Source organism: Heterostelium album, assembly GCF_000004825.1.
Source record: "Heterostelium album PN500 unplaced genomic scaffold PPL_scaffold14, whole genome shotgun sequence".
In the NCBI taxonomy this organism is placed as follows: domain Eukaryota; phylum Evosea; class Eumycetozoa; order Acytosteliales; family Acytosteliaceae; genus Heterostelium; species Heterostelium album.
In genome coordinates, this window is record NW_008805076.1 from 998,587 (window position 1) to 1,015,518 (window position 16,932).

The window sequence follows — 16,932 nt, forward strand, 5'->3', positions numbered from 1 at the left end:
TTCTATATATTATAAAATAAAAGATGAAAGAAATAATAATATTATTATTTTTATCATTTATCGTTATTGTTTGGACAACTGATCAGGTAAAATTCGAATTTGATAATGAAATCTATCAAGATGGTTTTAGGGTATCGATCAAACTTCCAGATGGATATTCTTTTGACAAGGATAAATTCAAGGTTACTGCTGAAGATGGAACTAATGTTAAACCATGTACTTTTGTTGAAAGAGTTGGTACTAATGTAGTTTACAAAATTCCAAATCTGAGAGTAGTATTTGACATTGATGATGATGATGATGATGGTAGTGATGGTAGTGATGGTATGGTTGGTAGTGATGGTAGTGATGGTAGTGATGATCGTCCTAAGTCAACCCGTCCACTCAAACGAGGTAAATCATCAATTACCAATAGTTACTCTCTTGTCATCTTGGATCAATCAACAATGAACCCACCACAATCCTTTTTATTGCAATTCACAAGTATGTATATATCTTATTATTCAAAAATGTGTTGAAAATGATTTTCTAATATTTCAAATTTTTTACTCAATAAAGATCCTTCTATCATTTATGATGATCTTGTGATTCTAGAAGGAACAAAAACCTTCAAGTTTAAAGGTTATTCTCTCCATTTTCCAAACTATGCTCCAAAGATAACTCTAGTCCGTATTCCCCAAGGTGTACCAGTTGTCAAGTTTGAATGTTTAATCACGGCAGTCATTTCAAAAGATGAAATCGAATGTACCACCACTCAAGTAGTTCCATTTGGTAGTTATTTTTTTAATTTTGAATATGCTGATTCGCACAACAGAAATTTTCCATTCACAATCACAGCACTTCGTAAGTTCACCAAATTTGATTAAATTATTTTTTTTAATTTTAATTTTAATTATTTTTTTTTATAATTTTTTAGCAAAAATCATCCCAACAACAGAACTCTCTTTAAACTCACATCTATCATATGATGACATTATTATCAAGACTGATTCATTCATTTCAAGTTTTAAAAAAGATCAAGTTGAAGTGAACTTTATTAATGAAGATCAATCTAAAACTGTAAAGTGTACTGTTAAAGAACTTTTGAAAGATGATAATCAAATCAAATGCTCTTTAGATGTCCCAACCAACTTCCCTTCAGGTATTGTCAATGCTTACGTCAATGTACTTGGTAAAACAATCACTGGTTCACAAAAGTATAACTTTTTTGGTAATTATCAAATTGTTTTATAGATTAAAGAATCTTTTAAATGATCGCTTTATTTACAACTCTGTGTTTCTCTCTTCTTTTTTATTTATTAGTTCCGAGTTTCCCAAGTATGGGACTTGATATTTCGGGTCCTATGACAGGAGATGTAAAGTTTGTGATTGATGGTGAGCATCTTGACCCATCTGGATCTGTTTTCATTGGTACAAGTGATATAAAACTGGTGTGTCAATATAAAGCAGCTGTACCACCATCGACATGGGACCAATACGAATGTCTTTCACACTTGTATTTCCCAGATGCTACAAATCCACCTGTTTGGGAGTATAAAATCAATACAAAGATGTATGGAAGAGACTACCCAACTGAATATACCTATATATTTAATTGTATGTAAAGTTTAGATTATCTTTCTTAAAGAGTCAATATCTAATTTAATCTTTTAATTTCATACAGATCCTAAATTTGATTTGACACCAACTCAATCGATTAAGATTATCAATATCGGACATTCAATAAGTACACTCAAAGGTAAAAACTTGGAAATCATAAACAAGATTACATTGAATGATATCGCTTTGAATACCAATGACTTCCAGATTGTAGACAATACTCTTTCAATTGAAATTGTTAGTACTGCATTGGTTGGTGATCAAACAATCAAATTCTTTGTTGAGAAGAGTCTAACCTCGAATGATGGAACTGTCGTTGAACATTCATATCAAGTTAAACCCGATATTGAAATGAAATTACTTGGTAACTATCATCAATCAGTTATAAATATTATTGATAAATTGATTATTAATGATCTATAATAGCACCGACAATCAAGGCCAAAGATGATAATACACTTTCATTTTACTTCTTGGATGACGCAACCAGTAAATCAATTATCTTTGATCTCACAGATTTCCCAGAGAAACAAGATTATTTGATTAAAATTGGAACCTACAATAAAATTGGAACCTACAACTTGAATTGTGCTCCAGAAACAACTTCTGCACCAACTCCAATTAAATGTAGTGGTATCCAAGATTTATCATTGAGCAATCTACCAACTGAATTCCCGATTTCAATTGTATTTGATCCAAACAATGCCAAACCAGGTTTTATCAAGACAATTGATTCCACTCTCAAATTCAAATACACTGGTAACTATCATATAATCATTTATTTATTATTGTTTCACAAAACTAATTTATTTCAATTCAGGACTTGTATTTGATGTTCAAAGTCTCTTTGCTAATGATATCCAAAGTACTTATGGAGGATACTTTAGAATGCTAAATGGAGAGGAACTTAATCGTATTGAATCTCTTTCAATTGGTGATGCACCACTACCTATTGACCATGTTCTAACTATCAGAAGAGATGGAATTGCCGACGATTTATTTGTAACTGGAAGAGTATTAAACTATGACACTGCAACCCAGAGAATGAGAATGCTCATCGATAAACAAACTGTTAATTATTCAGAAGATCTATTCACGGTGTCGTTCGTTGGTGTTTATAGTAGCCATACTGCAAATACAGTTACAATGTTTGAGGTAGATCCTCTTACTCATGAAGAGCTTATAACCAACTATGTTGTAGATGGTATATATGTTGGTCATGTCGATTCGATTTGCACTATTGTGGTCAATGGAGATTTCGACTACAATACATTTACTCTCACAATTGGAAATGAGGAGTATGAAATCGACAAAGCCAAGAGAGTAAAACCAGTCTACTCAATCACATCAAGTACTCTTGGATTAGATCCAACAACAAACACATTCCCACCCAATCCACCAAGAGAATTCATTGAAATCGAAGTGATTGGTGTCACTTTTACCAACAATGAAATTACTTTCCCTTCAGAACATTCATTCACAGTGAGTGCTGATCTTGAGAATATCAAAGAAAGTGGATGCCTTCTCATCAATCCAACAGCTCCACTCAAACAATCGATGATATGTTCACTCCCAGAACCAAAGACCACTGATTTAAACAAAAGAGCACTTCGATACACCGTTGGAGGCAGAACAATCACCAATCAAATTCTTCAATTTAAAGTTCCGAGAATCATCAATGCAACACCATTATTTGGTTCAAAATATAATGATGATCGATTGACGATTTCCTATACCAAAGGTGACTCAACAGCTGTTCAAATCAGACTTGTTAAACTTTCTGGTGTGACGATTGCTCTCACTTCTTGTCACCCCGAGACTGCACTTGGTAATAATCAGTTCCAAATGTCATGTAACAAAACAGCAGGTCAAGCAAGTGGAAAATATTTGAGTTCGGTAAGTATTCGATCCAACTCTATCCGCTTATTCATTGGAGAGAATTTATTTCAATAACTATGGTAACTATCAAAATGATGATCAATCTTTTAGTTTTTTTAAACTAATATCATTTCTTTTTTTGAATAGGTATTTCATGCTTGGGACAAGCAAATGGACCAATTAATCAATATAATAATAAACCAGTTTCATGGTGGTTCACTTATAAATTACAACACACAGCCAAATATTTTAACCAAGATACAACCAACAGTTATTTATACACCGATGAATCAATGGATAGTATGATTATGAGGGATCATCTCACACCAGAAGGAGATTATGTAAAAAATCCAGATAAAAATTATAATATCGACCTAAACCAAAAACTTTCACCACTTGCAGCCACCTTTAAACAATTGAGTACAACCAACTCCTACTATTACGTGTATGTATATTCATTACCAAAACAAGCTATAAATGATTCAAAATTATTAATGAATGAGAAATCTTTTGAACTCATCCAGTTGGAACGACCAAACAGGTAAAAGAACAGAAACAGGTGGAAGAGGAGACATAGATTCTGCATCTCTATTTGCTCATTCCAAAGGATTTGTTATTTATGATATCGAGGATGGTGTTGCCAAAGGAATTCATGTCACACATACAAATCCACTTTTTCCCACAAAAAAAACAGATTTCTATGAACATTTCACTCAAACCGGTGTTAATCTATACAAGTGGCTTGGTAAAGCAGATCCAGGACAGAATTTCTTTTGTTACAACTTTGAAGATCTCTCTGATGTTATTGATACAATGGTGAAAAACAAGGTATATATGAGTAACCACCAAAATGGACAAAGAATACCAGCGAACACAGTCATGTGTCGTGGAAATATTCCATGTGTTGACCTCTATAGAATCACCAATGTACCTACATTTAATACTAGATCTCAATTCTATACAACTGTAAGCAATTCATTTGAATGTATATTTATTTTTTTTATATTAAATAATCAATTCTTCAACTTTAGCAATGTACCAATAGAATACAAGCAATCTATGATCAAAGATGGACAGAAATCGAGGATGACAGGGATGATGACTTCATGGAAAGGTTACAAGATAATGATTTGACTGATATTGAAATTGAAGAATTAAATGATGATTTTCCAATTCAAAGATATCAAAATTTACAGGATCATTGCTATTGGATGATTGAACATAGAATCAAAGGTCTTCAAAAACCATTAATTTCCAAAGTCATCAAATCATTCGCTAAAACTAATATTGAAATTCCAGCTTTGGAAAAAAATATTTTGTCAATAAGAGGTAGACATAATTATAAATTCATCAATCCATTATTACCTTGGGAGCTAGTCCAAAAACCGGGAACACCACAATTTGACGGTGTTGATATTTATGAAGTTATTGCTTCAGTTTACTATAAAAGAAAATTCTTTGTCGCCACTTATCACAGTAAGTACTACATTCCAAGTCAATACAATGCAAAAGAGCTAACAATAAATATCCATTCCGATTTTAGTGGGAGGTGCTCAGATACCTTTGTACCAAGTTGCAACCCTTGCTCAAGTTGGTTTTCTTCGTAAGTTGACCAAAAATTATAAATCACTTTTACGATGCAATCATTAACACTTTAAATAGAATTAACCTCTGAACTCTTGGTAAGAAGAGATGCACTTGGAACTCCTGTCACACCAGCAAATGATTGGCCAAACCTATCTTTTTCAGGATATAAACAAGATCACTCGAAATTTATGATCGACATGTTCCCATATGATGTTCCAAATCCAACAATTTGTTTTGGAGAATCAAATCGACATTCACTCCAGGTATGACTGATTCTTTTAATTAAACTGATATTAAGTTCACTAACATTAATAATTTAATGATGTAGCCACATAGAGGTGGAGGTTGCACATGTTTTGAAGACGAAAAACTTTCACGTGAGATGCATAGTTTTATTAGATCATATTCAGTCAAAATTGCAGGTACAGATGAGAGTGAAAACTATAAACATCGTAGTAGAGTTATTTCACATTTAGTTGATCAAATAATTAGGATCAATGTTCCAAACTTTGATGGTCAAGTTCAACTTTTAGTCAAGAAAGGAAACGGACATCACTTTATCCCTGAAATTCCTTTACAAACACTCACAATCACCGCGGCCACCCCAACTCACGATATCACGAGACAAATCAGAATTGTAAGAACAACATCACCATATACAACAGATGCTCAGAACACAAATGAAGAGGAAGTCTCCCAACTTAAACCATATGTATCAAGTTACCTATGGACACCAATAACACCACTCCAATCCAGGTCATTGAAGACTTATAGTGAACCAACACATTTAACAGTTGAATACAAAGCATTAGATGTTACTGGAGCAACCATCACTTCAATCAATACACTTCATACATGTACCAACGATCGAACAGCTCAGATATCAAATGAGGTCAGACAATGTCTTGATCAAAAGCTGAACCTCAATTATCACCTATACTGGAGCCAACGCAGTCTTTGTTGACAATCAACCAACTCAATTAAACGGAAATAGTGATGCAAGACGTTCCAATCCCCAAGCAAACACAAGAATATATGATTTGACTGAAACAACCAATATTGAATTTAGAACAATTGCTTTCACCAAAAAGTTCCAAACTGCTATGGGAGATACATCAAGATACAATATCATCATTGATCCAACACTCAGCACAGCATCTCAATATAGATATCCATATATTTATTCACAAACTTCGAATATTCCAGATGATTTAGTATTGGTTTACTATCTATTGACTCAAAGATTAATGAGTGTTACTAGATACCCAACGATTTCAGACAACAATGATCAATTGGGAAATGCTGTATTATTGGTTGCATCGAAATTCATTCATATGAGAATGATAACTCCAACCAACATTGCTACTCCTCCACTTCCAACACCAGATCTTTTAGGCATTACTTTTACAATTCCAATTAAATCCAAGAATACAATCAACACACTACCGTAAGTTAATGATGAATTTAATTGAACTTTCAATTTAATCCAAATTCTAACCAAATCTTTTCAATTAGTGATGTAAATGATAATGAATTTACCAAAGTTACCTATTTGTTCTGGAAATTGATGTCTCAAAGCACCAATCCTTTGACATATGCTCTACTTTTCTCAGATCTATCAACATTCCAACTTACATCAGCAGTCGATGTTTATGATAAGTTCAAAACTAGAATTGTTCCAGCAGATCCAGCAATTGAGAATTTATTCAGACCCGCTACCAACAATAATAACAATAATAATGGAGGATCTTCAAATTCACGTTCATTCAAACTTCAATCTCAAATCAAACATGCAAGTTCATCACTTTTAGTTTCACTTTTACAATCGAATCATTTCAAATCAAATGAAATATTTGAATTGGATACTCTTGAAACTGAACAATTGACAGAATCATTGGATATGTGGCTTGAAAACAGAATGATCTCGACACTCCTCGGATCATCACGTTCCAACGAAGTCAAATATCTCCAAGAAAGATTTAGATTCTTTTTGACAAATGAAATATGTCCACAATATTCACCAACCTCAATTACACATTATGAAATTTGCAGACCAATGTCGATTGTTGAATTCACCAACATTATCAAACACACACAATTATCTACAAAATCAATCAAATATTCTTTTGGCGAGCTCGAATATTATTATTCAGCATATCCATCAACTTTCCAATCGATCTTTTTGGATAAGACAACATTTGATGGTATTTTAATTGCCACAATCAATTCGAAACTATGTGATTTCAAACTTGTCAAACAAACAGAACTCAGCAATATTGAATCAATCGATATCTGTAGAATTCCAATAATCAACAACATCATACCAACATCGAATAGTATTATTACGATCAGTGGAACTCATTTCGATTCATCCACCCAAGTTACAATTTCCAATGGATATCGATGCATTTCAAAACAACTTCTCAACAGTACAAACATGCTTTGTGAATTACCAAAACTAAACGATATCAATAATATTATTAAACTTGATAATTCAATCAATGATCATTCATTCTATGTCACCAACAAATGTCCAATCATCAATGAAGTTGATGTAGGAACAACAAACAAACTTCTTTCAGTATCAGGTGGTGATATCGTTGAAATTAAAGGAATGTTCTTTGGTTCATCATTCTCTGATATTCAAGCATTTATTGGTCACCAAGAGTGTTTCATCATTAAAATTCAAGAGTCTTCAATCACCTGTATAACACCTTCATACACTGGTCAGAATATCCCGATTGGAATTCAACTTAGAAATTGTCCATTTGTTCAATCAATCGATAATAATCAAAGAGTATCATATGAATCACCAGTTATCCTCTCGGTTATTCCAAGCGACCCATTGTTAACATTCCCAGGAGATTCTATCTTGATCAATGGAAAATCATTTGGAACAATTGAAAACACCAAACTATTCATCTTTGACAAAGAATATCCATTTGAATTATTCAGTTCCGAAACATTAAGAATCACTATTCCAGATGATATGTTGATTCCAACAAAACAAATTCCATTAAAAGTTAAAGTTGGAAATTCGATTGCCACCTCATCATTCAGTTTATCAAGAGGTTACTTCATCCCAACAACATCACCGATGATTGTTCCAACGAAAGGATGGTATGTAATTTTTGATGGTGATTCATTTGGAATATCATCGAGTGAACTTGACAATATCAAATTGAGTAATGGTGTCAAGCTTATTGGATGTCACCGTTATCAATTCTTTATTGAATGTTTGGTTCCACCTGGAATTGGTGCAGATTATTCAGTTAGTGCAACAATTAACTCAATCAATATTGTTTCACCATTGAAATATATTTCCTATGAAGTACCAACCATTGGAAACTATGTAAACTCTGGAAATACATTTACAATCTTTGGTAAAAACTTTGTTCCAAAAGGAGTTGCACCAGCAACATCCAATATCTACTTTAGTAATAATCAAATTGATTGGAAGCCATGTTTAAGTCCAGTTTTTAGCGATGAAAGTACAATCAATTGCAATGAAATGCCTGCACTTAGTACCAACCAAATTTATGCTTATGTTGACATTGGAAATCAAAAATCAAACACAATTATGGCAAAAGTTACGTTTGTACATGGTTATGTTTATTTGGACAAGAATTTTAATAATGTTAGAGATTCTAGTGAACAAGTATTCACAAACTGCAAAGTTACCTTGTCTGTTAACTCTGTTGCCAAATATGTTGCATCTTGTGATTCCAATGGATACTATTCATTTGCATCACTTGATGCACCTGCAACTTATGAAATTACATCAACTATCAACAGTCCAACCAAATATTTCGTTGTGGTTTCTTCACATTTCTTTGATATTCTCAAAGATCAAATCATCCAAAGAGATATTAGTGTTATTGAAGACACAGGATACAATTGTTTCGCAACATTAACAACTTTTCAATCTTCAACAATGGTATTACCATATGGTGAGTATGACCTTTTATCATATGAAATGTGTCAATCACCACCCAGTACTTGTAAATTCCAGGTTTCCTCAATTGTAACTATTTAATTCAACAAAATTTTATTAAATTTGAAAACACTAATTTATTTTTTCTATAAAGACTACCAATGGTAATGATTGTGCAGCTACTCTCACTGGAACCAAACTATCTATCTCATATTGTAAGTAATAACATGTCCATTTAGGATATTGATAGAATTATACTAACCAAAAATTATTTAATAGCATCTATTGTCTCATTGAATCTAAAATTAGATTACTTGGTCCCACCAAATTATACTACTACTGTGTACCCTGATTCATTAGCTTTTGCAGAGATTAAATTTACCTACCTTCAAAAGGATTACTTATTCAAACAATACAATAGGAATGGTCAAATTTTATTTAAATTACCAGTTGGAATCACTGGTGTCGTCAATATCCAAACTCAGAATCAAAATACATGGCCAATCATCAACAATTTTGAAGTTCTATCACCAACAACAAAGACTCTCCCAATGTACTCTGGAATATTCCCAACAGTTAACTTTTATGAAAAACCAAACAAATTGGGTTCATCACTCACATTACCTGTGGGATATTACACTCAGGGAGATCTCACTCATATTGGATGGTCCAAAATTGTTCAATCATTGGTTGTCCCAGAGAAATGTGTTCTCAATACCAATCTTATTTTTAATCCAGGATATTCCTCTGTGAATATACAACTTACTAAATTTGATCTTTCTTATCAAAGTAAATACCGATAAATCAAAAATCCCAAAAATATTTTATATTCTAATAATCTTTATATTTATAAACAGCAATGTTTGATAGAATTAGTTTTGCAGGTGGATACCATAATATTCTTAATCAATATCCAAATCCCTCACTTATTAAATACTACATCGGAAGTAAGTAATCGACATATATTAATTATCTTTAAATCGATTTACTAATATTCAATTTACAAATAGGTGAAAATTTGAAATGTACTCAAACCCAATGTTACTTCAAATCTGATATTGGTACCAAAACACTTACCATCAAGTACAACGATGCTCAAATATCAAAAACATATTCCATTCAATACACATCACCATATGGCGATGAAGGACAATATCCAACCCTCGATTCACAGTCTGCAACTAAAAATGTTTTGAAATTGAATGAAAATCTCCAAATTCAATCTGGATCATCTATTACCTCACAAATATCATTGACTTCAAGTGGTTTGACAATTTCATCGATGGGAACCACTCTTTTCTCTGTGTCATCATCTCTTTACCTTTCAAGCAGTTGCAATGGAGAGGACCGACTTTTCATTCAACCCGATGGTAATCTCTGCATTAACAATGTTATCTCTGATAAATCATGTCCCAGATGGTGTCTCTCTAGTCACCACTCTAGAGCTAGATACCTCAAATTAATTCCATATGGTGTTGTTCTCCAAAATGCCAATGGACAAATTGTTTGGTTCAAATATCATTCTTCTTATATCAACAATCTTGCAGGTACCGAGTTTAAGAAAAACTTTGTCAATCCATTGGTTTATGCACCAAACTTCCTTGACAATACAGGATCAAATAATGTACTCTATTCTTGGCAGTCGGAGTACCTTCCAAGTGTTCTCACCAATGGTGTCCACTATTTGATAATGGACAAAAACCAATGTCAACTCAAGATATATGACAACGTCCAGATAAGTGGTAATCCAATATACACATCAGATTATACCAACATATTATTACCTAATGTTCCAACAACAAATTGCAAGTTGGTTTTTGGTACTGATGGAAATCTTTGTGCACAAATACCTAGTGGACAAGTTTCATGGTGTACATATTCGCATAAGCTTGATGGAAGATACTTTGGATTGGCACCTGCCTTTACAACAACTCAAATTGGTTTCTATGTCCTCAATTCCAAAGGTAGAATGGTGTACGGTAGATTCACATCACTACAAGAAAGATCAAACCTGAAGATGATCCCAGGAAGTTTCATTGTTGCAAACAATCAAGAGTATTATCCAGAGACTGAAGATAGAATTATCAATGAAGGAGGTGTTTTGACAAATGGAAAATCATATATCAGATTGGAGAGTAACGGTCAACTTGCTGTATATGACTCGAATCCATATAATGCAGTTACACAACCAATAGTACTCTGGAGATCAGATTTACCAGCTGTTGCACCGACAAGACCATTCTATGCTCAACTTGAATCCACTGGTATTGTTGTGGTTGGTGCCAACGTTCGTTACTTAGCAGGCAAACTAAATGTTGCAAGTGCAACCGCATTCCAAATGAATTGGATGGGTTCCACTCGTTCTGATGATTGGGGATTCTCTTTCATCAAGGATACAAAGATTATTGATGGATACTTGTCAAAACCTGGAGTATGGTCAAACTACCAACAAATCGAAAATAATCCTCTAAAGAATTTTACAAATGCATACTTCGGTTTCAATTGGAATGACCAAACTGGAATTATTGCAGCAAAAGACTTTAAAACAGGTGAAGTTCTATGGACAAGTCCAACCACCAACATACCACCAAAACTATGTGGAAGATATTATGCTGATTTTGGTATTTACTTTACTCCAGCTATGCCTAGTCTTTGTGTGTATTCTTCTACTGTAGCTAGTTCGTGTACATTTCTATCGTATTGGTGTCAAAAGTTCCCACTTACAACCTACTACATTCAAGCACCATCTGGTGTTCCTGAATTCATTGCTACCAACATCGATGGAAGAATCACTTGGACTGCAAACTCTATAAAATATTTACAACTCACTAAATAATAATAATATTTTATTATTATTAACAAAACATTTAAAAATAAATTAATAAAAATCAAAAATTATCAAATCGTCTTGAGTTTGTTATCTATTCCACAAAGATTCTAAAAAGTTTAAATTGTTCTCAATAATTCCAGTTTGGTCATTCCAATTGAAACCGTATTGAGAAGTATTAGGATAGAATAATTCTGAGATTAGATAAATTTTTTTAAACTCGAATGCTATTCGTATTTTCTGGCGATTTTCTAAAACAGGGTTTTACATCAATATAGATGTAAAACCAATAAACCCCCACACCTGACTAGACATAGCGAAACAGGACGGCTGAGGTTTTAATATAAAAAAAGCAAAAAAAAATGAAAAATCGAATTAAATTTTATTTATTTCGATTTTTCATTGGTAAAACTCAACGACTATTCAAAAAACGAACGATCAACTTTACTATTCAAGTTCTTACACTAACTTTGAATAGGTATGATCAATTTATATTTAATAAACGTAAAACAAGTTCTTACACTAACTTTGAATAGACTTTGAATTATTTGAGTTGATAATTAATAAATAAATAGACTGATCATCTACCTATTTATTAAATGAACCTTCTTTTTTTTTTTTATATAACTAATGTGGTATACATGTTTTATTTAAAGTGATTGAAAGAGGTATTTAAAATTGGAGAAGGAGGGTTGTACCGCTCAATTGAACGCTGTAATTTTGATTAATATTCCACCGGTTTACTTTCATGCTTGATTTATCCTTAAAAAGATGTATTTGATCCACGTCATACGATTCTCCCATTACCCTAAAAGAATTGTTGTATGAACTTTACCATTTCTAGATTCTATATCTAGTCATTCTAACTATTAAATTTCCATCGCCACATTCCACGATTTGATGGCTTCTATCTACGTTGACAAGGCGTATGATTAGCTGTTAAATCATTAAGGAGTGTGTCTATTCTCGATTGTTGATCGCTGCTATATCCATTAAGTACTGGTATCTGTTCACTCTCACCCGAAACTAAGAGCGAATACCAATGTGAATAGTATGACATACTGATGGATACCATATCCTCTATCCCGTCTGAGGTGTAAATGATTGATTGTTATCATTTGCCAGCGAAGGTTCGAAAGATATCTCAGACCATAATATCGATCTCGCCAGAAGCATCAAACAATTTTACACCAATCTACATGATTCCCAGCACACTATAAGAAACACTTTTTTGTGTAGCGCAGTCACAAGAGGGCGAAGTCATCCCAACGGACTAGAATAGCAGAATGTAAGATGACAGTGACGTTCTAAGATTTCTAAAAAATGAAAAAAAAAGTGAAAAATTTATGAATAAAAACGAGTGATGATTGCAAAAAAAGGCTTTATGTTAAAAAAGTAAAAATCAACTTAACAATGCTGTGATTGAACAAATATAAGTTAATTTTTACCATACAAACGTGACTAATGTTTTTATATACAGATAAATAAATAAATATATACACAACTAATTGAGAGAAAAAACAAAAGCTTAAATGAACCTTCTTACAAAAAAGAAATTTTTTACGCATGCGGTAATGTGAATATTAAATTGATGTGCAAGCTGGGAGATTCGAACTCCCGAACCTTGCGGACTAGAACTTGAGTCTAGCGGATTTAACCACTTTCCTAAGCTTGCTTTAATGTTTCATTTAAATTCTAATTAATTTTTTATTTTTAAAAAAATGTCTCTATTTGTTAACATGTTAATTTGGTAACTCATCATTTGGAAGATGGGTTTTAGAACTACCAGTAATTTAAAAATAAATAACTTGGTAAAAAGTTTCTTATTTAAAATACCTACTATAATTCTTATTCTTTTCCACACTCTCATTTGATATTAAAAATAATTATGCACCTAATCCCTTGATCCAGACAATAATATCTTTAAAAACCAAATAAACTTTTTTTTTTCTATCTTATCTATTTTTATGACTTACCAAAGAATTCAGGAAAAGGCTACAAATATAGAACTTTGTGCAGATATATTCATAAATATATTTTAATAATAGGCTATTAATATTAAGTTATTTATTTGATCAATTTATGAATATTAAATAACTTTCCGTTATCCTTTACAAAAAAAACAAAATAAATAATACTGGGAATTTATCACCCTGTTTTGCAAGTCAGTTTGAAATTTTTATTTTTTTTGATTTATTTTTTTTTTGAGAAAAAAAACACCCCTCATGTGATTATTATTCTTTAAAAATATCAATTGTGTTTATTAAGTTTAATTTATCTTTGTAATAACAATAAACCAAACTATGAAATCAATTGGTGTAGCTTATATTCTCTGGTTCTTCTTAGGTTTCCTAGGAGTCCACAGATTCTATTTAAGTATGTCTAAAATAGCAAATTCATTGCAATTACCGAAACTAACCTTCTCTATTCTATGTTTTACAGATAGAACATGCTCTGGTATTATTTATCTCTTTACCTTTGGTATCTTTGGTATCGGATGGTTAATTGACATCTGTTTGATTCCAGGTATGTTTAAATCACTTTATTTTCGTTTGTAAAAAGTCATCTTGGATACTGTCGCCACGATATTTTGTTTTTTTGTCAAAAATTTTGATGGTTTTCCGATTTGTTTGGTGTAACCTTTCAAACACCAACCTTATACGACCTCATACATACACAATCAACTAGTTGATTAATCATCTCCCTATGTTGTTGATGTTGATGATGATCACATTAAGATAATGATGACATTGATCCCATATATATATATATATATATAATGTGATGTAAAACAATGTACTAACTAATTTTGATTTTTCAATTCTTATAACCTTATTTAGGTATGGTCGAACATGAGAACACCAAACACTGTCACGAGACCACCACAAGTGTAGTTGTTGTTCAACAACCAGCTCAACCAGTCATGTATCAACAACCACCACCAGGTGCCCCATACCAACAACCATATGGTCAACCATATCCAGGACAACCATACCCAGGTCAACCATATCCAGGTCAACCATACGCACCACAACAAGCATATCCAGGTCAAGATCCAAATCAACCACCAATGATGTACCCACCAACTGCTCCACCACCCCAATAAACCAACATCTAAATATTACTTGACACTATGTTTTTAATTTATATATTTATTATCTATACAACTTAAGTGTTATAAATAAAGCATTAAAAGAAAAAAAAATAGAAAAAACCTTTAATTAATTAATTATATAAAATAACATAAAGTTTAATAATTCTATTGATTTGATTGATTTAATAAATCAAAATGATTATTATGTTTTTTTTTTTTTGTTAATCCTTTAATCGGTTTTAAACAATTTCATAGATATATTTTACAATTTCTCTTATTCCTTCGATGAAACTCTTCCAATTCTGAACGACACGATCCTTGTGACTGAGAGACAATAGGATGAGTGCTTCTGGTGAGAATACCTCAACCATGAACATAAAGAATGTATCTGTTTCGTCACGTGTCAGATCCATACGTTTCAGTGGATCGATGATCTTCTCGATGATGTCTTCAAATAGGTTTCTAAACTCTTTGCTGTCAGATAAATTCGATCCAATAGCAAGAATACCTTTCAACAATGATTTGAATTTAGAATCCATCGCCTTTAGTTTCTCGTTATTGAGTAGTGCGATGATCTGTGCAAAGTTGTTGATACTGATGTTTGCTGGTGTCGAAGAAGAAGCCGTTGTCATTGTGATCTGCTGTTGACTACTAAATATCGGCGGCAAATTAGGTGCAATTGAATTCATTATATTATTGGCAGAGGTCGACGTCGATGTGGCGATGGGTGTTGCGCTGTTGGTCGTCGACACCGAGGTGAGTGGTGGCGTTGGCACTGTATTCGACGATTGATTCATCATTAGCTGTTGACTGCTATTGCCTGTCAGAACTCTAGGTGATTGATTGACATTCAGATTACCAGTGCTTGTATTGGTAGTTAGTGGTGGCACGACAGTTGTCGCCGTAGAGGACGACGATGAACTTGTGCTTTGATACCGACTCTTTATCAGTCGCCAATAGCGGTCTGTCTCCTTTGATAGATATACCTTGAGATCTCTGACGTCTTCCTTCAACTTGATATCGAGATCCATGCAGTACAACTTCATAGGATCACCCCAATACGACATGACCTGCTCGGCAGCACGCATCAACTCTTGTGTATTCAAAACATTGACTCGTTTGTGCGACAGATCGAACCTATGAAAACACAGAAACAATACACGAGCATACTTCTTTGCCAAGTCTCTACTCAGTGAGAATTCATTCGTAATCAAATCTATCGAATTTGACTTTACATCTGTAAAAACAACTCTACTTATTCTTTTTAAATTATCAAACTATATTATTTGTAAAAACAAGTTTAGTAAGAAGTTGGTTGATTGATTGATAAATGGTTGTTATCAATATATTGATAAAAAAAAAAACCGAATAACTTACTTGTCTTTCACATGTAGATAATCTAATTTTTAATTTCTCTGAAGTATCATCTAGATCTCTACGTTGTCCACTCGTCAGTTTTCTACCTATGAGTTCACGCATGAGGTAATCATCGAATTCGTAGTAACCCTCGATGAGTAATCGTCTAGAGATAAGATCCATTTGGAACATTGAGTGATTAGCTAATGTCTTTGGATGTTCCAATGCCGTCTGAAGTAAAGAGAAGTTCCTATATTGATCCTCTGTCTCTTCTAATAACAACTGCCATGATCCAGTAGTTGAATTCGATGACATCTTATCGATAGCATCTCTTCTAGATGCACATTCTCTCTCTATATATATATAAATTATCATCATTAACACCGATCATATAAAAATATTAATAATAGTTACATCTATAGTTTAGTTTAACTAAAGTAATGATAACATACCTGTGAGACCATCTAACCATGATTTATAGATAAAAGTATTTACAGGTATTGGATCAGATACGAATACATCGAACAGAATCTTTGACTTTCCATAGAATTGATTATAATTTGCTAATAGATTACGATATGAATCCTCATTCATCTCAAAATATATAAATAATATAAAATAAATAAAATCTAATATTTGTTTTTTAATTTTTAAATA

General features: G+C 32.6%; 3 protein-coding genes and 1 non-coding gene across 4 annotated transcripts; 2 read left to right on the forward strand and 2 right to left on the reverse strand.

The window, feature by feature from the left end:
- Window positions 1–23: 23 nt before the first annotated feature.
- On the forward strand, window positions 24–11,834 carry PPL_10716 (uncharacterized protein; the record flags this gene model as incomplete). The annotated part of the gene is made up of 19 exons (XM_020581483.1): window positions 24–483; window positions 559–843; window positions 917–1,210; window positions 1,303–1,596; window positions 1,664–1,963; window positions 2,026–2,358; window positions 2,420–3,495; window positions 3,536–3,587; window positions 3,625–3,922; window positions 4,002–4,443; window positions 4,509–4,953; window positions 5,140–5,327; window positions 5,393–5,921; window positions 6,010–6,511; window positions 6,580–9,088; window positions 9,153–9,213; window positions 9,278–9,787; window positions 9,856–9,945; window positions 10,009–11,834. 19 exons carry the CDS (start codon window positions 24–26, stop codon window positions 11,832–11,834), a joined length of 10,494 nt encoding a protein of 3,497 aa, XP_020428270.1.
- Window positions 11,835–13,419: 1,585 nt separating this feature from the next.
- On the reverse strand, window positions 13,420–13,500 carry PPL_10717. The gene has a single exon. It is a non-coding gene; the product is annotated as a tRNA-Leu (tRNA).
- Window positions 13,501–13,546: 46 nt separating this feature from the next.
- On the forward strand, window positions 13,547–14,931 carry PPL_10718 (TM2 domain containing protein; the record flags this gene model as incomplete). Its single annotated transcript, XM_020581484.1, has 3 exons — window positions 13,547–13,575; window positions 14,203–14,351; window positions 14,666–14,931. The coding sequence occupies 3 exons, from the start codon at window positions 13,547–13,549 to the stop codon at window positions 14,929–14,931; spliced, it is 444 nt and encodes a 147-aa protein (XP_020428271.1).
- A 227-nt stretch (window positions 14,932–15,158) lies between these two features.
- Window positions 15,159–16,869, reverse strand: PPL_10719 (uncharacterized protein; the record flags this gene model as incomplete). The annotated part of the gene is made up of 3 exons (XM_020581485.1): window positions 15,159–16,196; window positions 16,297–16,628; window positions 16,728–16,869. The coding sequence occupies 3 exons, from the start codon at window positions 16,867–16,869 to the stop codon at window positions 15,159–15,161; spliced, it is 1,512 nt and encodes a 503-aa protein (XP_020428272.1).
- Between the last annotated feature and the right edge of the window lie 63 nt (window positions 16,870–16,932).